Raw genomic sequence first — 24,346 nt, 5'->3', positions numbered from 1 at the left:
GAATGTGAGTGGAAGGGCAGTGCTGTGGTGCAGCAGGTCACCCAGAGGGAGTCTGCATCAGCCCAAGGCTTTGTGCTTCAAGGAACAGCTGGGGAGGATGGAGAGAGATCAGCAAAGGAAGGAAGACGCTCAGACAAGAGCAAGGTGGGGCAGCAGGGGGGATGTCTCCAGCCTGCAGGGAAAGAGGTGCAGGTGATGCCACAGCATAGGACAAGCTGTTGTGGAGATGATCAAGGGATGTAAAGAGGCTGAAAGCCCCCACAAGACATGAGCTGCTTCTCCCCTTAGCTGTGGCTGTTGTCTCCAGCTCTGATGCCTGTGAGGAGATACCTTGTCCTTACAGCATAGGGGCCTCATGGCCTCCTTGTCCCCAGCCAGGAACCTGGGAGGTGTCGGACCATAGTCCTACCCTTGGCCTTGCACAGCCCCACATCACACTGTCCCAGGAACAGCCCTGGGCAATGTGGGAGGGACAGGATCTGCCTTCCCAGGGTTGGGGGTCAGGGCTTGGCCCTTTGATTAATGAAACACATCCAGGTTTACTCAGCATCAGAGAGACCTTCACCTTGGTTTTCCTGATCTGTCATTTCTGCCTCCAGTTTTCTTCTCTAACCAGACCCTGGGGTCATTTCCTCAGTAGTGTTCCTCAGTGGGACCCATTAACATTACAAGAAACTTTGGAGTTTGAATCTGACTTGGACTTCTTGACAGGTTTCTTCAACTGCCTCTCAGGGTCTGATGTTCATGGCCTCAGCACCAAACCCACCAGAGGGGTCATTAAAGCGCCTTGGGCTGCTCCTGTGCTGCTGAGCTGGGCTGGGCTCCTGGGACACAGGGAGCTCATGGCAAGCGGCAGCGCTGCAGAGAGACAGTTCTGCCCAGGAGCAGCTCCTCTGCAAAGCGCAGCAGGGCTGAGGGCTCTGCCTGGGGATCTCAGGGAGACAAGCAAGGCAGAGAGAGATTAAAGGTGGTCAGGATTGGGAGGATGACTGAGAGCTCACTGGAGGAGAAATCTTTGCAGGCCTTGCCATGGTAAGTCTGTGGGTGCAGGGCAATGCAGCTGTAGCTCCTGGAGGCATCTCCTAAAGCTGGAACAGCCACAGCTTGTGGGATCCCTATGGAGGGGACCTTTGTTCAGCAATTTTGAAAATCAAAGCAGACGGTTTTGCAGCCAAGGGTGCCCGGGGCTGTCCTGCAGAGCAGGGTCCCTGCACCCCAGGGCTGTGCCGGGGCAGGGACTCTGCCGCCTGCCAGGGTCAGCGCTCAGCCTGCCTGGGGAGATCCCCACGGTGCTGTGGGGAGAATCTGTGGGTGGAAGGAGCAACCTCTGGCTGGGCAGGGTCTAGGTATGGAGTGGGTTCTCCTTGGGATGCAGCTGCTCGTAGCTCCAGATCACTTTAGAACATTCCTCGGAGGCTTTTGGAAAGGCACAGCAAGACAGGGGCTTTGTGAAAAGTAAGGATCCTGTTCTATCGGTCTCGTACTCTAGATTGTCTATGACGCCAATGGGACACAATAATTAACGTCTCAGTTCAGGAGGATGCACTGAAATTCCAAATCTGTGGCTCTTAGCAGTGAATAAACCTGTGAGTATCAGAAATGGACACACCCTGGCTTCCAGACATCATCAGCATGACTTTTCCATGCTCATTATTGTTGGTCTGATGTTCTGATCAGAGCCGGCCCACACAGAGCTGCCCCTGGGCAGTGCCCGGCTGCTGGGAGGGGTCTGCAGGGCAGAGCTGAGCACACAGCGGCTGGGATGGGGTCTGTGACACTGACGGGAGGAGACCTGGGCACAGAGACACAGCTGCAGGCAGGGACAGCTCCAGGCAGCAGAGCAGGGGCTGGTCAGGAGCTCTTCTGCTCCTTCTCTGCAGGTGGCTGCTGGGGGTTGTCTGCTGGGCAATGATCTGACTGTCCCTTTAGCACATCCCATCTCCAGGAGCCCTGACTCTGCTCTGCCTGTCCTGCTGGGCTCACCAGCTGCCCCCAGAACGGCCCAGCTCTACTGTAGGATGCCAGGAGTGCTGAGCCTTTCCTTGGGGTCTGCACTCACTGCTCAGAGTCCTTTGCTTGTCTGGGTGAGGGGTTGTGTCCTGCTCTCTCCATCACATCTCCACGTCTGGGCTGGGGCAGAGAAGAGTTTGCAGATCTGCCCTTTCAAACAGGGCTCCCTGCTCCAGTACGAGTCCAGTTTTAGGTTTTCTTTTAAAGAGAGGATTGTTTATGAAGTTGTTTTTAAGGCAGCACAGGTGAAAGCACAGGGAAAATGGGTAAAAGCTGCTCTCCTGACTCTGCACTGAGCCACAGAGAGATGAGCCCTTTTGCCTGTCCTGTCTCAAGACTCTTCACATTTTCAGTCATATATATGAGAAACTCAAGCCCTACAAAAATCTAGTCATGAGATGTGATGGTGGAAAATTAAAAACATGGACAAAATCATAATAATGACACACTAAGCCTCCGCTCTGCAGCCCATGCTCTTAAGTGTCATGAGAGCAGATATTGAAGTTTTTCATTAACAGTGCATAACATTGCTTGTGAACATCAGAGCTCTCAAACCAGCTCCCCCCGTGTCCCCACTGCAGCCGAGCAAAGCTGGCTGCTGGGCCCCAGACGGGCAGAGGTCCTGATCCTCGCAGCACACTCAGCCAGCACATAGCAGAGAAATGAAATGCATTTCAAATGGGGCTGGGTGTGAATGAAAAATGGAGTGGCTTTGCTCAGAGGAGTATGTCCTGATTTTAAGATGTCATTTTCTTTTTGGAAGAGAGTCCCCACAGCAAGAAACAACAAATGTCCAACAGCAGCTCCATCACCCAGTTCCTCCTCCTGGCGTTCACAGACACACGGGAGCTGCAGCTCTTGCACTTCTGGTTCTTCCTGGCCACCTACCTGGCTGCCCTCCTGGGCAACGGCCTCATCATCACCACCATAGCCTGTGACCAGCACCTCCACACCCCCATGTACTTCTTCCTCCTCAACCTTGCCCTCCTTGACCTGGGCTCCATCTCCACCATTCTCCCCAAATCCATGGCCAATGCCCTGTGGGACACCAGGGCCATTTCTTATATGGAATGTGCTGCCCAAATCTTTTGCTTTGTCTTTCTCATTTTGGCAGAGTTCTATCTTCTCACCGTCATGTCCTACGACCGCTACGTTGCCATCTGCAAACCCCTGCACTACGGGACCCTCCTGGGCAGCAGAGCTTGTGTCCACCTGGCAGCAGCTGCCTGGGCCACTGGGTTTCTCAGTGCTCTGCTGCACACGGCCAATACATTTTCACTGCCACTGTGCAAGGGCAATGCCCTGGACCAGTTCTTCTGTGAAATCCCCCAGATCCTCAAGCTCTCCTGCTCTGATGCCTCCCTCAGGGAGGTTGGGCTTCTTATATTTGGTACCTCTGTATTCTTTCTATGTTTTGTGTTCATCGTAGTGTCCTATGTGCAGATCTTGAGGGCCGTGCTGAGGATCCCCTCTGAGCAGGGACGGCACAAAGCCTTTTCCACGTGCCTCCCTCACCTGATCATGGTCTCCCTGTTTGTCAGCACTGGCATGTTTGCCTACCTGAAGCCCCCCTCCATCTCCTCCCCATCCTTGGACCTGGTGGTGTCTGTTCTTTACACAGTGGTGCCTCCAGCAGTGAACCCCCTCATCTACAGCATGAGGAACCAGGAGCTCAAGGATGCCCTGTGGAAACTCATATCTTACTGTTTTCTGAAGCAATAAACTTCCCATCTGCTTCTACATAGCAGTTTTAATGTAGCTAATTGCAGGACCAGCCTGTCATCTGGATTTTCTGTTATTGCTTGGTTTCTTATTGTTTTAATGTTGTCATGCCCTTTCTAATTCACTGTCTGCTTTTCTTTTATAACCGCTTGCCGTGTAAATGAGGAGCCGTGCTCTCCTTTTCTCTTAAACAAAATAAACATTCCTGTAGTAACTTGTTTGTCACTATATCCTTCCCCCAAGGCCTTTTTGGAGGTTCAGGGAAAATTCCTGTGTGGGTGGGAGGAGGGGAAAAGAGTCCAGCCTGGCAGCACTGCCAGGGAGCAGCAGCGCTTGGCCTTCCAGAGCTGTTCTCGTTGCACTCCCACACTCTCCTTCTCATCCCTTGTGTTGGTGCAAGGCCTGAGTGCTCTGGCAGCCTGGTCACCGTCCTGCTGTGTGTCAGTCCTGTGAGCGCAGGCAGGGACAGGCAATGGGCACTGCTGTGACAGAGCTGGCCTCAGGCTGAGGTGCCTCCCGCCCCTTGGGAGTGTCAGCAGGAGGCCAGAGAAACAGAGTGATTCCTTCCTCTATGTGTAAAAGGGACACACGCTGTCTCTGAACATCCCTGGGTGCATAAGGAGTCCTCAAACCGGCTCAGAGATGGATGCCTGTTGGAACCCTGGCATTTCTGTGTGTGACTCCAGGAACAAACCTCAGTGGCCCAGTGAGATTCATCTCAGCTGCTGGGACAGGCTCATTGCAAGTGCTCCTGTCTGCTCTGTCACCCGTGCCCATGATTCTGGATTGTGCTTTCAAAAGTGACAGCAGAAACAGAGAAGTTCTGAGGTCCTTGGGAAAGGAAGATGTCAAACCCATCTTCAAGAAGGGCAGGAAGGAGAATTTGAATAATTACAGGCTGGTCACCCGACCTCCATCCCTGGGAAGGGAATAGGCCGCGTCTTCCTGCACCAATCTTCAGGCACCTGAAGGACAAGAAAGGGATCGCTGAACTGAAATGAGCGGAAAACCCAATGAGTCCCAAGAAACTCTCTGAACCCATTCCAGAGCTTTAGACCCCCGGGAAAGAGCTCAGTGACAGCGCAGCCCATACAGTTGCATCTGTGTCCCTCACTGAGCAGCACAACCAGTGTGGAGTCACCGCATGGTCCTGCAGCCAACCTGCTCTGTAGAGCATCAGTGCCAGGTTGGGGCCCTGTGGGGAGCACAGGGAAGGGGCCAGGATGGGGGGAGATCAGACAGGAGCTTGGAGAGAAAAATGCTGGTGTTCAGCTGCCCCAAGATTATACACAAAGTTTAGGGTGCAGGGCCAGAAGTCCTTGCTGTCCTGATGCTTCACCAGGCCTGGGAAGTAGCTGGAGAAGGATTGGTGTCCCCCACTTGCCATCTCTTAGTGCATCATCCCTCGTGAAGGGTGGCATGGAAAGCAAGTCTGGGACCCTGTGTCACGACTTCCACCGAAGAAGGTATTCACCCAGAAGCCACATCATTTTGCTCTGGTACTTCAGTCCTGGTGCTCATCACACGTCCTTAAGACAAACTTATGCACCCCTCTTGTCAACCTTACCCCAAAAGTCACCCCTAGACAAGGCTCCTGAGCTGGGGCCGAGCTGGAGAACTGGGGTCCAGCTGTGACCAGAGGAAGGACAAGGCCTGTCCTGGGCCCTCTAAAGGGCCGGCAGCCTCTGTGATCTCCACCAGAAAAGGCAGCATGCAGGAAACTGTAGACCATCCCCATGCCCATTGGAGGCCCTTAGGAAGAGTTCCTCTCTCCAAATATCCAGCCCAGCTTGTTGCTGCATGAACAACCAGGAGAAACTGCCCCAGGACCCTCATCCCAGACCCCATCTCCTCCACCCCATACAGGCAGTGCTCTCCCCCTTGTCACTGCAATGGTTCCAGGGACCCAAGGGACACCTGTGGGGAGGAGATGTTGGGTAGGGATACGGTGTCCTTCAGTGCTCCTCATGGTACCTCCTGCTGGGCTTTGTGCCGCTGGTCACAACCCTCTGAGCCTGGATGTTCAGTCAGTTCTCAGTGGTGCTAAACAGGAATATGCCCATGAGCACATTGGGCTGCACTGGGAGGAGCGTGGCCACCCAGTCAAGGGCAGTTATTGTCCATCTTGACTCCGCGCTGGTGTGGTCACATCTGGAGCGGGGTGTCCCAGTGGGAGGTTCCCCACTCCGGAGGAACGGGGAGGAGATGTCGTGTGGCCAGAGACAGTCTGGGTCATGTGTGGAGATGTTGAGAGACCCAAACTTCTTTAGCCTGGTGAAGTGGAGGCTGAGGAAACATGCTGTTTTTACTGAAATTAAGTACATTTTCTTCATGCATTTTGAATCTCCTTCATAGCTATTACAGTCTTTAATTTAGATTTACTATGAGAATAATGAGATAACGCTGTTTCCTCCCTGGCATAGAGTTAATTTTTTCTTTTAGCAGCTTTACAGTGTTTCCCATTTGGTATGAAAGGAATGTCAGAACTCACTGATATCTTGGCTGTTGTCAGGGAAACCAAGGACTTCTTTGGCCATCCAGCTGCAGATGCAAATTGGCAGGAGGGGACACAGACAGGACAGCACCTGGGTTGACATGCAGGCTGATCAATGAAATATTCCCTGTGATTAGCGTCATGCTCAGTCTAAAGCTGGAGCTGGCTTTTAGGGTTTGTTACATCCATTACTTTGGGTTTTCCAGCTGGTTTGGTTAGATCCATTCAGAAGTTTCATTCTGTCATGAGTTCGATGTTAGTTCGGCCTTTTGCCATTCTGCCATTTTGCAGTTGGCCTTTGGATCTTTTTGCCTGTTGCCCTTTTGTTCTCTCTTGCTGGGATCAGCTGTTCAGCAGCACAGGTGGGGACACACCGGGGTGAGAACAAGCTGGGGAAGCGCATGGGGTGTCTGCAGATGTCCCTGACAGTGCGGCCTAGAGGAGACACATGGTTGTCATGGCCATGGCACCCCATTGCCTCCTTGCACCCCCCAGGGAGTCTCACACCGTTGTCCTGCACTGGGCATCATCCCCACATCCCCAGGAAGACCCTTGAGACACATGTGAGGGACAGGATCTCCCTTCCCAGGGGCAGGGGCTCAAGGCTTGGCCATTCTCCTTCATCAAACAAATCAAGGGTTTTCTCAGCATCAGAGCTGCTGCACTTTGCCTTTGCCTGATGCAATCACTGCCTCCAATTATCTGCTCTAACGAGTCCCTGGGGAGGCTTTGTCAGTAACAGCCCTCAGTGGGGCCCATTAATGCTTCAAGGTACTTTGGGCTTTGCTTCTGACTTGGACTTCTTGAGGAGATTCTTCAGTCTGTCCTTGGTATCTGAGGTTCATGGACTCAGCACCAAATACGCCATGGGGCTCATTAAAACACAGAAAGCCCTAACGAATGATGTTTCTTTCCTAATTTTCTTCCAGTCTTCAAGACTTGTAGAACTAACTGGAGAGGTTTCAATGGGACACTTACTGATGAAGATTTCAAAGATTTCATAAAGGAGGGTTTTTTCTTTCAAGGGTATTTTCTGTCATTTTTCAGTGTGTAGAAGAAGTGACAGCAGCATTCTGCAATGGACATTGATCCAGAGGGTCTCCTGAAGCCATCTGGACAGGCAGGAGAACAGTCCCTTGAAGTTGGACATTGTATGGACAACCTTGCTCCTCACCCCCCACTCCCTGTCTGCCCGTTCCCTCATTGGCCACCAGAGACTTGCATCACTTTTCCTCACATCAGACTTCTCCACTGAGCTCTGCAGGTGGATGCTGCAGCTCCTGCACACCAGCTCCCACCTGCTCTCCTGTGTAAACACTACACAATTTCATAAACACTAAACCACTTTCCTCAACTGTGTGTGTAAGCTGGATCTAATGAGGTCCACCATCCACAAGGGACATCCACACAAGAACTGTTTTAGACAGAGAGATAGGAAAGGATATATAAAAACACAATTAACACATTAACTACCATGTTAATTAGACTTCTGAAGAATGGGGCAAGTTTGTAACACCCTGAAGCTCTGAAGCAGAAAGCAGAGAGTTGAGAGGCAACTGAGTGACCAAAGAGCAAGTGGAGGAGGAAACCTGAGAGCACTGGGAAGGGCAAACGTCCAGACAGTCTGCTGGAAAGTTGTCCTTTGACATGGACATTTAATCAGGAGAGGTGGAAACTCCTGAATGATGATAGAAGTACAGGGGAAGACCAATATTTGTTTTTGTACTCTTAGTACACTTCCTGGTAATTCACTTTTTAGCATTTTTTTGTGTTTCTGGTGGGGGTTTTTTTGTTTGTTTTGGATTTTTGTGTTAATATGTTAAAAAAGAAACAAACAAACAAACCCAGAAACAAACAAACAAACCAAGCAAAGAAAAAACAAAAAAACTCCACAAACCAAACCAAACCAAAAAACAACAACAACAACAACAAAGTGTACCTTTCCAGGCAGACATCAGTCATCAGTTGTCTCACCATAAACAGCCAGTGCCATTTGAGGGGCCCCAGTGCACCTGAGGTGCTGGCCTGGGATTGGCCTCTATCACAGGGGACCTGGGGGAGACCAGAGCACCTTACAATGCTGGGGGAGCCTGGGCAGGGGTTCCCGGGGCATCTACACTGGCACCAGGTGTCTGTGTCCCTGGAGCTGAAGACATTTGTGTCCTAAATCCATTCCCAGTTCTGGAAAACTCTTTGCTTTTCAAAGAAAAGAAATCCCCCCACAAAGACTTAAAAAAAAAAAAAAGAAAAAAAGGAAAATAAAGAGAAGTGTTTTGACACCTTCCTTTGCTTTGGATCTTTGTCTTCATTTCTTCTTATTTTAATTTTCGTTGACATTAACTGACATCTGATGGGCCTGCAGGCATTAAGCCAAGATCATTTTGTGTCTTGCATAGCGCCCCATGCCCTCTAAACCTTCCCTGCCCAGGACTCCTCACACTTTGCCCAGAGTGTCACCCTGAGGTATTGGCTGGTTCACTGGTTGAGATGTTGGTTTAGATGGTCACCTACAGCACAGCTGGATTCATGGCCCATAATCGTCTGCTCTGCTCCAGTTAGAAACAGAGCCCAACATCACAATGGGATCGTCAGAGAACTGAGGTTAAAGGGACCTCAGGAGTCTTCAGTCCAACCTGTCAGAAACTGGGTCAGACCAAGGTGTTCAACCTTGATTCAATCAGAGATTGAAAACCTGCAAAGACAGAGACTGTGCAGCCTCTCTGGGTGACCTGAGACAGCACTTGGCTGAGCTCAAGGGGAAAAACGGGAGAGCCCCTGGCAATCACTGGCACAACTGATCAATTGCTAGAAAGTGCACACAAAGCAGCCTGCTTGCAAATGATACATGAAAGAAAATTGATTCTCGAATGTGAATCCTCAATGATGCTGCCAGTGAATCCAGACATGATGACTCCCTTGATAAGGGGACATCCAGAGACACTTAAACCTTCAAAGGACAATCGCATTGATGAGCCCAGTAGAAAGATTAGAAGGTTTGATCAGAAGCCAGGGTACCAGAAGTGGGAGCCAGAGGGATGGAGCTGACACTACCATTGATTCACTGTTCACCCCTGCCCCGACTTCTCCCAACCAACCAAATACTAAAAAGGTGTGGATGTGGGGGGAAGCAGCACAAGAATTGATACATTATAATAGGAAATATGGCCCTGTAAAAATCCTAGAAGAAAGGTCGAGAGGAATCCGTCATGTTGAAGTCAAGAATCTGCCCCTTTCTACCAGTACTGCTGCTGCTACCGGTGCTCCAAGAAAGAAGCATCCGCATATTAGAAGAGGAAAGGGGGAACAACCTAAGAACCAACAACAATGGTGGGTTTTGCGAATTAAAAAGGGAGTTCCCGGAGATATAATGGAGGGCTTACTTACCCCTTGATAAACTCAGTAAACTGGTATCAAGGTGGCATAATCCAAAAGAACATTCACAGAGCATGAAGTCCTACCCGTTACACCTTCAGCTCCCTTCTCCACCAAGGATGAAACTCTCCCAGAAACAGGAAAACGAGAACCTGCATTCCCTCCATTCCGCACTCATACCTGAGGGCAGGACGTGACAGGCTGTGGATATTACAACATAGTCCAGAAGCTTCTCAGCTTCTCTGGGCACCTTCTTTGCTGAGGACCCTGTCAATTGACTGAGGGTCCCACCCCTCCTGCCCCCACCAGATGGTGGAGGTGAAGTCACCCTGCCCGGGGCAGGGGAGGATGTGACTGTCAGCACCTTGGTACCACCCTGGTGTGTACCTGGGGACAGGCACAGTGGGGCACAAAAGGTGCGAAGGAGCCATCGACTGCCGTATTGAAGGCTCTGGATCTCAGGGGGATGTGCAACTGCCACAGTGGGGCGTTGTGATGTCACTGGTGATGTCACAAAGGGCCCTGCCCAGGCACCCCTTTAAAAGCGGGGCAGGGGTTGCAGAGCTGCATCCTCTGGCAGGACAGGGAGGTGGCCACTCCACCGTGACCCGGTCCTGGTGAAAGAGGAGATGTGGTGGCAGCCGAACATACTGCCATGGCTGGCACTGCTACTGGAGCCGCTCTCGCGACCGCTATGTCCCATCCCTGGAAGCTGTGAGGCCAATAAGAGCCAAAATTTCCCATCCCTGGACACCTTGGGACACTGAGAGCCAGAGTGTCCCATGCCAGACCCCAGATATCCCATCCCTAGAGACTTTGGGACCAAGACCTAAAATGTCCCCTCCCTGGATCCAAGATGTCCCATCTCTAGACACTTTAGGCCATCCAGGCCCAGATATCCCACCTCTGGACCCCATGAAACCATCAAGACCCAGGATGACCCATCTTTGGAAACTTCGGGGACACCAAGTCCTAAGATGTCCTATCTCCAGCAACCTTGGGCCACTAAGATCAAGATGTCCCATCCCTGGACACTTTGGGCCACCAAGACCTAAAATGTCCCATCCCTCAATACAAGATGTCTCATGGCTGGAGACTTTGGGCCACCAAGACCTAAAATGTCCAATCCCTGGATCCAAGATGTCTCATGCCTGGAGACTTTGGGCCACCAAGATGCAGGATGTCCCATCCCGGGACCCAAGATGTCCCATCTCCAGCCCCCTTGGGCTACCCAGGCCAAGATGTCCCATCCCTGGAAACTTTGGGCCACCAAGACAAAGGATGTCCTATCTCTGGATCCTTAGGCCACGAAGACCTAAAATGTCCATCCCTGGACACTTTGGGCCACCAAGACCAAGATGTCTTATCTCTGGACACTCTGGAACATGAAGACCAAGATGTGTCATCTCTGGACCCAAGATGTCCCATCTCCAGCCACCTTGGGCCAACCAGATCCCTGATGTTCCATCCCTGGAACCCTTAGGCCAACAAGATGTCCCATCCCTGGACTCTGCGAGGCCATTAGGAGGCAAAATTTCCCATCCCTGGATCCCTTAGGTGACCAAGACCAAGATGTCCCATCCCTGAAAACTATGAGGTCACCAAGATCAGGATGTCCCATCCCTGGACCACTTGGGCCACCCAGACCCAGGATATCTCATCCTTGGACCCAAATTGTCCCATCTCCAGCCCCCATGGGCCATCAAGAGCCAAAATTTCCCATCCCTGTATCCCCTGGGCTACTCAGAGCAGGATGTCCATCCCTGGACCCCTTCGGCCACCAAGACCCAGAATGTCCCATCCCTGGACACTTTGGGGACACCAAGACCCAGAATGTCCCACCTCTGGATCCAAGATGTCCCATTTCCAGCCATCCCGGGCCACCAAGATGTTAAATGTCCCAACCCTTGGACCCCTTGGACTACCCAGGCCAAGATGTGCCATCCCTGGACCCCTTAGGCCACCAAGACCAAGGCCACTGTGAGCCAGGATGCCCCATCTCAGACCTCCGATGTCCCATCCCTGGAAACTTTGGGCCACTGAGACCAAGATGTGCCATCCCTGGGTCCAAGATGTCCCATCTCTGGACCCAAAATATCCCACCCTGGACACTTTGGGCCACCAAGATGCAGGATGTCCCATATCTGGAACTTTTAAGCCACCATGACCCAAAATGTCCCATCGCCAGGCATCTTGGGCCACCAAGACCTACAATGTCCCAACCCTTGGGCCCATTGGACCACCCAGGCCAAGATGTCCCATTCCTGAACACTTTGGGCCACCAAGACCTGGATGTACCATCTCCAGTCATCTTGGTCCACCAAGACCAAGATGTCCCATCACTGGACCCCTTGGGCCACTAAGACCCAGGATGTCCCATCCCTGGACACTTTGGGCCACCGAGACCAAGATGTCCCATTCCTGGAGTGAAGATGTCCCATCTCTGGACCCAAAATGTCCCATCCCTGGACTCTCTGGGCCACCAAGACCCAGGATGTCCAAACCCTTGGAGCCCCAGAGTTCCCAGGCCAAGATGTCCTATCCTTGCACCGAAGATTTCCCATTGCCGGACACTTTGGGCCACCAAGATGCAGAATGCCCAATCTCCAGCCCCCTTGGTCCACCAAGACCAAGGATGTGCCATCTCTGGACTCAAAATGTCCCATCTCCAGCACCCTTAGGCCATCAAGAGCCAAAATTTTCCATCCCTGGATACCTTGGGCCACTCAGTGCAAGATGTCCCATCCCTGAAACCCTTAGGTCATCGGGACATAAAATGTCCCATCTCTGGACACTTTGGGCCACCAATACAGAAAATGTACTATCCTGGGACCCCTTAGACCACCAAGACCCAAGATGTCCCATCTCTGGACACTTTGGGGACACCAAGACCAAGGACGTCCCTTCTCTGGACTCAAGATGTCCCATCTTCAGCTCCCTTGAGCCACCAAGACCTTAAATGCCCCAACCCATGGACCACGCAGGCCAGGATGTCCCATCCCTGGACACTTTGGGCCACCAAGACCTAAAACGCCCCATCCCTGGACACTTTGGGACACCCAGGCCTAGACGTCCCATCTCCAGCTCCACTGGGCCACCCAGGCCCAGATGTCCCATGCCTGGACCCCTTGGGCCAACCAGAACCAAGACTTCAACATCTCCCCCAACTTCATCCCACCTTATGTGGAGAGTGTTGAACTCCAAGACCTCAGAAATTCTCCCCAAACATACCCTATCCTCACCTGGGGATGTTCAACCCCAACCGTCTCCCTAACTTCACCGCACCTCATCTAGAGGATGTTGGACCCCAAGACCAAACATCTCCCCCAGTTTCACCCCACCTCACCCGGAGGAGGTTGAACTCCAGCTGAGACCAAACATCTCCCCCCAGTGTTGTCCCACCTGGGGAATAGAGAACCCAAGACCCCAAACACCTCTCCAACTTTGTCCCACCTCATCTAGAGGGTGGAGAACCCCAAGACCCCAACTATCTCCCCAACTTCACCCCACATCATATGGAGGATGTTGAACCCCAACCAAGACCCCAAACATCTCTCTAACTTTGTCCCACCTCATCTAGAGGGTGGAGAACCCCAAGACCCCCAACATCTTCCCCAGTGTTGTCCCACCTGCAGGATGTTGAACCCCAACCAAGATCCACAAACATCTCCCCAACTTCATCCCTCTTCACCTGGGAGCATGGAGAACCCAAGACCTGAACCATCTCCCCCAGTGTTGTCACACCTCACGCTGATGACGTTGAACTCCAAGACTCCAAGATCTCCCCAACTTTGTCCCACCTGGAGGGTGTTGAATCCCAACTGAGACCCTCAAACATATCCCAAACTTCATCCAACCTCATCTGGAGGATGGAAAACCCAAGATCTCAACATCTCCCGTCAACTCCTCCTGATTGGTGAGTGGAGGGGTTGGGCCTGTGGGTGGGGTCTGTGGGCGGGGCCTGCCAGGGGCAGTGGCCACTGCTGCTCTCTCAGGGAAGTTCATCTGGATCCATTTTGGGGCCACCAGGAAGTTGGTGTTGCCCAACAAGACGTGTGAGTGGGTGGAGGGCCCATCAGGGGGCATCTGTTTGGCCAGTGTCTACTTGTCCATCATCCATCTGTCCATCCGTCCGTCCCTCCACATGGCCATCCCTCCATCTCCTCATCCCACCACCCACCTGACCCTCATTCTTCATCTCCTGGTGTCTCCACCCTCATCTGTCCATCTGTCCATCCCCATCTTCTCACCCACCTCCTCGCCCCTCCATCTCCATCTCCTGGTGTCTCCATCTCCTCATGTCTCCATCCATCTGTCCATCCCCATCTCCTCACCCACTGCCTACCCAACCCTTTCTCTCTTGGTGTCTCTATCTCCTCATCCATCCATCTCCTCACATCTCCCTCTCCTGGCCTCTCCATCTCACAGAATCACAGAAATCAGGGATTGGAAGGTGAAAGAGTCAGTCCGAAGAACAGTATTTGCCTGAACATCACCATCAGGGACTTGGAGAACAGATGTCCTGATAGAAAGAATTGGACAATGACTTGGAGAGAGGCCTGACGAAAAAAATTGTGTTGTACAGGTCTCTCCAACTCGGGGGCTACAGGTAACAATGGCTGCTGTACGGATTCCACCTGCTGCCGCAGCCAAACTTGCCCCCACCTCCTAAAAGGAATTGTGTTCTACAGGTCTCTCCCACCTGGGGACTATAGCTGCTGTCCAGAAGATGGATTTTCACCTGCTGCCTCAGCCAAACTTGCCCCCACCTCCTCCCTGCTACTAAGGCCAATGAAGAAGAGCATGCGCAGAGGCTCTCCAAAGGTCTTGAGGTCACCCAATGGACCAGTAAGAGACCCCTAAACCGAGGCGATGCAGGCACAGACGGGTTCTGGCAAGCGAAGCGGGGAGTCTTCAGGCCTGCACAGTTAAGCCTGGATAGCGAAACAAAGGCAGAGATTGGCCTCAATCCATGGGAGCAAAGCGGGGTGAAGAAGCATGAAAGACAATTCCCGACGGGACATCGTTGAGCTCTCCCCACCAAAGGATCATGGATCACAACGGAGAACCGGCAGGACTCTTCTCACGGCACCTGAGACCATAGGGACACCTTTGGATCTCGTAGTGGTAGCCAACCCTTTTTTTCCCCCTTTCTTTCCTTTCCTTTTTCTCCACTCTCTCTATCACGTGCCGCTTTATGGGCAAAATAAATAAAGAAATATTGATGATTGAATTACCACCTCTTGGCTTTTTGATTGCCTTAATTTTGCACTTCAAGATCAAGGTAAATGAAGCATCACGAGTCCATCACCGAATGGACCGTGACAGGCCTGGATCACAAGTCTTATGAGGAGCAGCTGAGGGACATGAGGCTGTTTAGCTTGGAAAAAACCAGACTGAGGGGAGACCTTATCAGTCTCTACAACTACCTGAAAGGAGATTGTAGCATGGTGGGTGTTGGTCTCTTCTCGCAAGTAGCAAGTGATAGCAGGAGAGGAAAGGTTCTCACGTTGTGCCAGGGAAGGTTCAAACTGGATATTAGGAGACATTTCTTCATGGAAAAAGTTGTGAAGCAGTGGAACAGGCTGCCCAGGGAAGTGGTGGAGTCACCATTCCTGGAGGTGTTTAGAAGACATTTAGTTGGGTTTCTTAGGGACATGGTTTAGTGCTAGAGTTGGGTTATGGTTGGACTTGATGATCCTGAAGGTCTCTTCCAGCTGAAATTATTCTATAAATCGATTGACAAATCAAATTCAGGGTGGTTATTCCCTTTAATGCCAGTTACAGGCCTGCAGTGTTACGTGAGGTGCCAAGGCTCTCACACACCCCTACATGCATTGGGCAGGGACAGCGATGGTCCTGTCCAGGGCAGCCATCCCCATCCACAGTGAGTGTGGGACAGACACCCCAGACAGCATTGCAGACAGATTCGGTGTCTTTGTGCAAGAAACTAATTCCCAGCTCTAAAGCATCACAAGATCTGTCCCTTCTCTATCCAGGAGATGTAGGGCAGCCCATGAAGAGGAAGCACTTCACACCGCGGTATCCACGCGTATAGCTACACTTCCAAATCTCCTTTTTTTCTTTTCACCACCCTGTTCTCACCCCCTTGATAACACAATCAAGGAACAGACAAACCATTGTCACCTTGGGCCTGTCAGCAGCACCTTGTCATTCCTAGAGATCAGTGACACGTCTGCCCAAGTACCTCAGGGGCAGCAGAGACGCCACTGACAAAACACACGTTTCCTTCCAGGTCTGTCATTCCCAGCCCTGTTTCTCTCTGGCCTTGGGGACGGCAGGGCTTGCTCACTCTCCTGTTGCCCAATCTCAGCCCTAACTTTCCATCTGCCAACCACTGTGACATTGCTCTGCTCTGAAGTCAAACCTTTGCACACATGGGGACCTGGATTCTTGATACCCACCAGATTTCCTGAGAACTCTCAGAGCTTGGCCGGGTGCTACAGCTGAGGTGCCACAGCCCAACTGTGCACTGATGCCTTCAGCCAAGGGCACAGCCAGGACAAGCTGCAGCCTGTGCTGTTTGACACCCATGGAGTCACCGCCAAGGCGTGGTGGGACAAGTCACACAGCTTGGGGTGCTGCACTGGGTGGGTAGAGGCTTTTCAGGAGAGACGGGCTGGAAGGATCAGCAGTGGGATTCCCTCAGAGTGAAGAAGTTGCTTGGATGTATGGAGCTCCTTTATGTGGAGAGTGACAAGATGGGTTTTCCCTTGTGAGTGAGGGCACCAATGACAAAGCCTGTGGGGGCACATGACCATGCCCCCCAACAATCTGGTGCCACCGAAAGTGGGGCACAGCAGTCAGGGAGAGGCACCAGGATAAGGAGGCGAAAGCAGCACTGAAAGACTGTGCTAGGGAAATTGGAAATTATTTCCTTTTTCTTGAATAAACTCTTGATGGAACCCTGCTACTACTGCCATTTTACTGGCCACTTTCTGGGCTCAGGAGAGTCCTGCAAGCTGAGGCCGCTTTTCTTTAGGGGGCACCGGGGGCTCCCCGGGAGAGTGGTCCCTGCCCTGGCTGGAATTGGAGGGAATGCGGCTGCAGCAGTCCAGGGAGAGTCCAGACCTTGAGAAACTTTGGGGTTCTACCATCAGGAATCTCCTAAGTTTCAAAAGGAGAAGTGGCCAGTCCTGTATCGGGGCAGGAGAATAACTCCAAACATCAGGACAGAGCAGGACCTGACACGCTGAGCAGTGACCCTGAGGAGAAGGGCCTGGGCACTACAAGGGCCGCCACACAAGCCCGTGCTGCACGCTCACCATGAACAAGGCAGCTGCACACGGGGCTGCATGAGGAGGAGCGTGGGGACCCAGACACCTGGAGTTCTCATCCCATTCGGTTCAGCACTGGTGTGACCCCACACACACGGGTGTGTGCCAGTGTGCGGCTCCCAGTTTGGAGAAGCAGGGAGGAACTGGAGAGTGTAGGGCTCTGCCAAGGCAGGGTTCAGGACCTTGTGCACATGGTGTGGGATGCTGAGGGACCTGGGCTGCTCTGGCCCAGCAGCGCTGGGGAGGCTGCAGCAGTGTAGGAGTAGCCTGAGAGTGCTGGAAGGGTGGTTTCAGAAATGGTGGAGGTTTTCTTCACAGTGGGAAAGAGCACGAGAAAGAAATAATGGCACACAGTGCAGCTGGGGAGGTCCAGGCTGGACATGAGCAGGAAGGAATGTGAGTGGAAGGGCAGTGCTGTGGTGGAGCAGGTCACCCAGAGGCAGTCTGCATCAGCCCAAGGCTTTGTGCTTCAAGGAACAGCTGGGGAGGATGGAGAGAGATCAGCAAAGGAAGGAAGATGCTCAGACAAGAGCAAGGTGGGGCAGCAGGGGGGATGTCTCCAGCCTGCAGGGAAAGAGGTGCAGGGGATGCCACAGCATAGGACAGGCTGTCGTGGAGATGATCAAGGGATGTAAAGAGGTTTAAAGCACCCACTAGACATGAGCTCCTTCTCCCCTTAGCTGTGGCTGTTGTCTCCAGTTCTGATGCCTGTGAGGAGACACCTTGTCCTTACAGCACAGGGGCCTCATGGCCTCCTTGTCCCCAGCCAGGAACCTGGGAGGTGTCGGACCATAGTCCTGCCCTTGGCCTTGCACAGCCCCACATCACACTGTCCCAGGAACAGCCCTGGGCAACGTGGGAGGGACAGGATCTGCCTTCCCAGGGCTGGGGGTCAGGGCTTGGCCCTTTGATTAATGAAACACATCCAGGTTTGCTCAGCATTAGAGCCACCTTTACTTTGCTTTTCCTGACCTGTCATCACTGCTTGCAGTTTTTTCTCTGACCAGACCCTGGAGATGGTTTCTCAGTAGGTTCCCTCAGTGGGACCCATTAACATTACAAGAAACTTTGGAGTTTGAATCTGACTTTGACAACTTGAGAGGTTTCGTCAGCTTCCTCCAGAGTCTGAGGTTCATGGACTCAGCACCAAAGCCACCAGAAGGGTCATTAAAGTGCCTTGGGCTGCTCCTGTGCTGCTGAGCTGGGCTGGGCTCCTGGGACAGAGGGAGCTCATGGCAAGCGGCAGCGCTGCAGAGAGACAGCTCTGCCCAGGAGCAGCTCCTCTGCAAAGTGCAGCAGGGCTGAGGGCTCTGCCTGGGGATCTCAGGGAGATGAGCAAGGCAGAGAGAGATTAAAGGTGGTCAGGATGGGGAGGATGACTGAGAGCTCACTGGAGAAATCTTTGCAGCCCTTGCCATGGTAAGTCTCTGGGTGCAGGGCAATGCAGCTGTAGCTCCTGGAGGCATCTCCTCAAGTTAGCACAGGCACAGCTTGAGGGATCTGTAAGGAGGGGGCTGTTATCAGGCAATTTTGAGCAGCTGTGAATATTGATGAGCACCCAGGGGTGCCCAGGGCTGTCCTGCAGAGCAGGGTCCCTGCACCCCAGGGCTGTGCCGGGGCAGGGACTCTGCCACCTGCCAGGGTCAGCGCTCAGCCTGCCCGGGGAGATCCCCACAGTGCTGTGGGGGGAAGCTGTGGGGGGAAGGGATGACCCCTATCAGGGCAGGAAAGGTGCTTCTGCTGTTAAGGGGGTGCTGTGTGGATCAGAGCTGCTCACAGCTCCAGATCACCCCCAGGATTTTTCCAAGTGGATGCCTGAAGGAGAAGATCAATGCAAGGATTAGCAGAGAGATAGGGAGCTTTCCTGAGGCTGTCTTTTCAGTTTCCTATCCCGAGGGTTGGGGGGTGCAGGAAAGGTTAAAATGAAAATGAGCTCTCATGCTTAAACAAGTCACTGATACTGCTGAACTGCAACTCTGAGTGATCAGTACGTCTGCCATAATATCCCTTCACCACTCCTCTGCCTGTGGACAGCACCTGCATCACCTTTGCTGGACCTGTCAGCCTTAGTCTGACCTGTCCTGTTTTCCAACCTGCAAACAGGAAGATGCCCCCAGGCAGTGCCCTGTGAACAGGCAGGATGTGTAGGGCCAGTGTGAGGGCACAGAGGGTGGGATGGTCTGTGAGTGCTGACAGGGAAAAGACATGGATAAGGAAACACCTCCCAGGGGGAGAATGTCCAGGCAGCAGGGAAATGATCAGAAATGAGAGGAAACTAAACCCGGAATTGGTATGGGAGGGAGAACACAGATAACTCTGTATGATCCCCGCAGTACAGATCCCTCCTCTGAGCAGCCCCCTCGCCTCCTCTCCCACCCAGCAAAGCCTCTGCCCTCAGGGCCGGGGGCTCCAAGGCATGAAGCAGCTCCTGTGCAGCCAGAGCTCCAGTTCCCTCTGCAGAGCACAGGGGCTGAGAGCAGCTGCCCGGCAATGCTGGTGTGTGGGAGGTGGCTGCACAGCTGGGGAAGGGTGACGCTGTCTGAGTGCCTGGCTGCCTCTGCCCTGGCCTCTCTCACACCCACCCTCACTGCATTTTCCTTCTTGCTCCACTGCTCTGGGTCACTGCTGATGTGATCTGGTTCTTGCTGTCAGGCTCTCTGGGGATGGGAGTTTCAGCTGCAGTCACAGCCTGATCTTGTGGGTCCTTTCCTGCAGGTGTGTCCATGGGAACACGTGTCCCAGCTTTGCTCTGACCTGTGGGGCTGTGGGCAATGCAGTCTGTGGGGCTGGGGAATGAGATGAGTCTCCCTGAATCAAATGCCATCATTAGGACTCTTGGCTGTCTCCTTGAGTGTTTTTTTTTCCAAGCTGTGAGCTTCCCTCCAGGATGCAAACCTGTCCTATAGCACGTTAGCATTATCTGAATTACTCATGCAGAAGTGCAGAGATGTTATGATGGAGGAAATGCTGTTTGGTTTATGAAATAAGCTGTGTGTGTCCTGGGATAGAAGTGGGGTGCTGAGACCTGAGGAAAGGGTGAGACATGTCATGGTCTGAGGTGGATCCCTCTGCTTTCAGCAGTGCCTGGTGGCTTTTCAGGGTAACATGAAAGCAGTGTGATCACTCTCCATCTCAGAAAGGTGCCAGCCCAGGGCAGCTGGAGCAAGACAGAGGAACAGAGCAGTTGCCCTCACTCTGCACTGACCCACAGGCATCCTCTGGTCTCGCAGGACTCACTCTCTTCTCCCTGAGTGCAGCAGAAATGCTGAGGATTTCTGATGTCCAAGAACACTCTCCAGGGGAGATGGTGGTGAAGCTGTAAGAAAACCTGTGACTTTTAAAATGCCTTTACAATTCATTTTCTTTATCACTGAGAGTGCAGACAGGACAGACTGTATCAGCAGTGATTTCGTCTGAAAAATTTGAACCTCAGGACTGACCCCTGCCCAAGCCAATTTCTGCAGAGTTGGGCTGACTTATTAAGAGTCCATGGGTAGAGACCCTTTTGTCTTGGTTGCACACTCGGCCAGCACCAAGCAGGGCTGCAGCCACAGTGCTGAAGGAAGGTCTTGTAGAAAAAGAAAAGTGTGTCTGTGTGTCACAGGGGAGGGTGTGTGGGACATGGCTTTGGTTTATGTCAGAGAAGTCTCCACTAAATTGTTACTGACTTTTTCTCCTACGAGAGCACCCTGTGCCCAGAGACAGCAAATGTCCAACAGCAGCTGCATCACCCAGTTCCTCCTCCTGGCGTTCACAGACACATGGGAGCTGCAGCTCTTGCACTTCTGGCTCTTCCTGGGCATCTACCTGGCTGCCCTCCTGGGCAACGGCCTCATCATCACCACCATAGCCTGTGAGCAGCACCTCCACACCCCCATGTACTTCTTCCTCCTCAACCTCTCCCTGCTGGACTTGGGCTCCATCTCCACCATTGTCCCCAAATCCATGGTCCCTCTGGGACACCAGGACCATCTCCTATACAGGATGTGCTGCCCAGCTCTTTTTTTCTTTCTCTTTGATCACAGCAGAGTTTTATCTTCTCACTGTCATGTCCTATGACCGCTACGTTGCCATCTGCAAACCCCTACACTACGGGACCCTCCTGGGCAGCAGAGCTTGTGTCCACATGGCAGCAGCTGCCTGGGCCACTGGGTTTCTCAGTGCTCTGATGCACACGGCCAATACATTTTCACTGCCACTGTGCAAGGGCAATGCCCTGGAGCAGTTCTTCTGTGAAATCCCCCAGATCCTCAAGCTCTCCTGCTCACACTCCTACTTTAGGGAAGCTGGGCTTATTGTGGTTAGTGTCTGTTTAGGATTTGGGTGTTTTGTGTTCATTGTGGTGTCCTATGTGCAGATCTTCAGGGCCGTGCTGAGGATCCCCTCTGAGCAGGGACGGCACAAAGCCTTTGCCACGTGCCTCCCTCACCTGGCTGTGGTCTCCCTGTTTGTCAGCACTGGCATGTTTGCCTACCTGAAGCCCCCCTCCATCTCCTCCCCATCCCTGGACCTGGTGGTGTCTGTTCTGTACTCGGTGGTGCCTCCAGCAGTGAACCCCCTCATCTACAGCATGAGGAACCAGGAGCTCAAGGATGCCCTGTGGAAACTCATATAAGGCTGTTGTCAGAGGATGTAGGGAGGCAACTAGGAAAGCTAAGTCCTCCTTAGAGTTAAACCTGGCAAGAGGGGTCAAGGACAACAGGAAGAGCTTCTTCAAATACATGGCAGATAAAACTAACACCAGAGGCAATGTAGGCCCACTGATGAATGGGGTGGGTGCCCTGGTGACAGAAGATACAGAGAAGGCAGAGTTACTGAATGCCTTCTTTGTCTCTGTCTACTCTGCCGGAGGCTGTCCTGAGGAGCCCCGTACCCCTGAGGCCCCAGAGGAAGGCAGGGCAATGGAAGAGTTTGCCTTAGTTGATGAGGACTGGGTTAGGGACCAGTTAAGCAATCTGGACATCCATAAATCCATGGGTCCAGATGGGATGCACCCACGGGTGCTGAGGGAGCTGGCTGAAGTCATTGCTGGACCACTCTCCATCATCTTTGCCAAGTCTTGGGAAACGGGAGAGGTGCCTGAGGACTGGAGGAAAGCAAATGTCACTCCGGTCTTCAAAAAGGGCAAGAAGGAGGACCCGGGCAACTATAGACCGGTCAGCCTCACCTCCATCCCTGGGAAAGTGATGGAACACCTTATCCTTGGTGCCATCTTAAGACATATCAAGGATAAGAGGGTCATCAGGGACAGTCAACATGGCTTCACCAAGGGGAAGTCATGCTTGACCAACCTCATAGCCTTTTATGAAGACGTAACAAGGTGGATTGACGATGGCAGAGCAGTGGATGTGGTCTACCTTGACTTCAGCAAAGCATTTGACACCGTCTCCCACAGCATCCTCACGGCAAAACTGAGGAAGTGTGGACTGGATGATCGGGTAGTGAGGTGGACTGCAAACTGGCTGAAGGAGAGAAGCCAGAGAGTCGTGGTCAATGGGGCAGAGTCTGGTTGGAGGCCTGTATCTAGTGGAGTGCCTCAAGGGTCAGTTCTGGGACCAATACTATTCAATATATTCATCAATGACTTGGATGAGGGAATTGAGTGTACTATCAGCAAGTTTGCTGATGACACCAAGCTGGGAGGAGTGGCTGACACGCCAGAGGGCTGTGCTGCCATCCAGCGAGACCTGGACAGGCTAGAGAGTTGGGCGGGGAAAAATTTAATGAAATATAACAAGGGGAAATGTAGAGTCTTGCATCTGGGCAGGAACAACCCCAGGTTCCAGTACAGGTTGGGGAATGACCTATTAGAGAGCAGTGTAGGGGAAAGGGACCTGGGGGTCCTGGTGGACAGCAGGATGACCATGAGCCAGCACTGTGCCCTTGTGGCCAAGAAGGCCAATGGCATCCTGGGGTGTATTAGAAGGGGGGTGGTTAGTAGGTCGAGAGAGGTTCTCCTTCCCCTCTACTCTGCCCTGGTGAGACCTCATCTGGAATATTGTGTCCAGTTCTGGGCCCCTCAGTTCAAGAAGGACAGGGAACTGCTGGAGAGAGTCCAGCACAGGGCCACAAAGATGATTAAGGGAGTGGAGCATCTCCCTTATGAGGAAAGGCTGAGGAACCTGGGTCTCTTTAGCTTGGAGAAGAGGAGACTGAGGGGTGACCTCATCAATGTTTATAAATATATAAAGGGTGGGTGTCACGAGGATGGAGCCAGGCTCTTCTCGGTGACAACCAATAGTAAGAAAAGGGGTAATGGCTTCAAGCTGGAACACAAGAGGTTCCACTTAAATTTGAGAAGAAACTTCTTCTCAGTGAGGGTGACGGAACACTGGAACAGGCTGCCCAGGGGGGTTGTGGATTCTCCTTCTCTGGAGACATTCAAAACCCGCCTGGATGCCTTCCTGTGTAACCTCACCTAGGTGTTCCTGCTCTGGCAGGGGGATTGGACTAGATGATCTTTCGAGGTCCCTTCCAATCCCTAACATTCTGTGATTCTGTGATTCTTACTGTTTTCTGAAGCAATAAACTGCCCGTCTGCTTCTACCTAAGAGTTATAATGTAGCTAATTGCAGGACCAGCCTGTCATCTGGATTTTCTGTTATTGCTTGGGTTTTTTTTGTTTTAATGTTGTCATGCCCTTTCTAATTCTCTCTCTGCTTTTCTTTTATAACCACTGGCTGTGTAAATGAGGAGCCGTGCTCTCCTTTTCTCTTAAACAAAATAAACATTCCTGTAGTAACTTGTTTTTCACTATATCTTTCCTCCAAGGCCTTTTTGGAGGTTCAGGGATAGTTCCTTTGTGAATGGGAGGAGGGGAGAAGAGTCCAGCCTGGCAGCACTGCCAGGGAGCACCAGCGCTTGGCCTTCCAGAGCTGTTCTCGTTCCACTCCCACACTCTCCTTCTCATCCCTTGTGTTGCTGCAAGGCCTGAGTGCTCTGGCAGCCTGGTCATCGTCCTGCTGTGTGTCAGTCCTGTGAGCGCAGGCAGGGATAGGCAATGGGCACTTGTGTGACAGAGCTGGCCTCAGGACAGCCTTTGCAGAAAGAAAGGTGATCTCCTGTGGGCAGGGCTTGAAGGTTTAGGTCTTCTTCAAGTTTCTCTCAAGAATATGCACAAGAAAGCAGCCTGCAGGTTGAAACACCAGTGTCCGGCTGAACAGTTTGTGTGTGCAGGGCTGAGCACTCAGCAGTGTCCTCTCACAGCCAGGCCTCCTGCCAGAGACCTGCAGGACCAGCAGAGCAGGGGCTGGGCTGTGCCCCTGTGCACTGGACACCCCACAGAAGCTGCCCCAGGGCATCATCATGGACTGGCCCCTTAAAAGCACCATTTCCAGGCCTGGGCTCCCTCCCCAGCTCACAGAGGTTGTTCTTCCCTCCATGGATGGACACTGAATGAGTAGGTCAGCAGTCCGAGTTTATATTGTACAGATGAGATGTGAGCACACAT

The 24,346-nt window shown here is 52.5% G+C and overlaps 2 protein-coding genes across 2 annotated transcripts; both read left to right on the top strand.

Moving 5' to 3' along the window:
* The first annotated feature begins 2,799 nt into the window (after positions 1-2,799).
* Positions 2,800-3,732, top strand: LOC136000287 (olfactory receptor 14J1-like). The gene has a single exon (XM_065654064.1). It carries the CDS (start codon positions 2,800-2,802, stop codon positions 3,730-3,732), a length of 933 nt encoding a protein of 310 aa, XP_065510136.1.
* Positions 3,733-20,944: 17,212 nt separating this feature from the next.
* On the top strand, positions 20,945-21,463 carry LOC136000339 (olfactory receptor 14J1-like; the record flags this gene model as incomplete). The annotated part of the gene is made up of 1 exon (XM_065654118.1): positions 20,945-21,463. A coding segment is annotated over exon 1 (519 nt), but the record flags the coding sequence as incomplete, so codon positions are not given.
* Positions 21,464-24,346: the final 2,883 nt, after the last annotated feature.

Source organism: Caloenas nicobarica, chromosome 32 (assembly GCF_036013445.1).
Source record: "Caloenas nicobarica isolate bCalNic1 chromosome 32, bCalNic1.hap1, whole genome shotgun sequence".
In the NCBI taxonomy this organism is placed as follows: domain Eukaryota; kingdom Metazoa; phylum Chordata; class Aves; order Columbiformes; family Columbidae; genus Caloenas; species Caloenas nicobarica.
The sequence above is the reverse complement of the archived record's forward strand: the minus strand, read 5'-3'. Positions and strand labels throughout refer to the sequence as shown.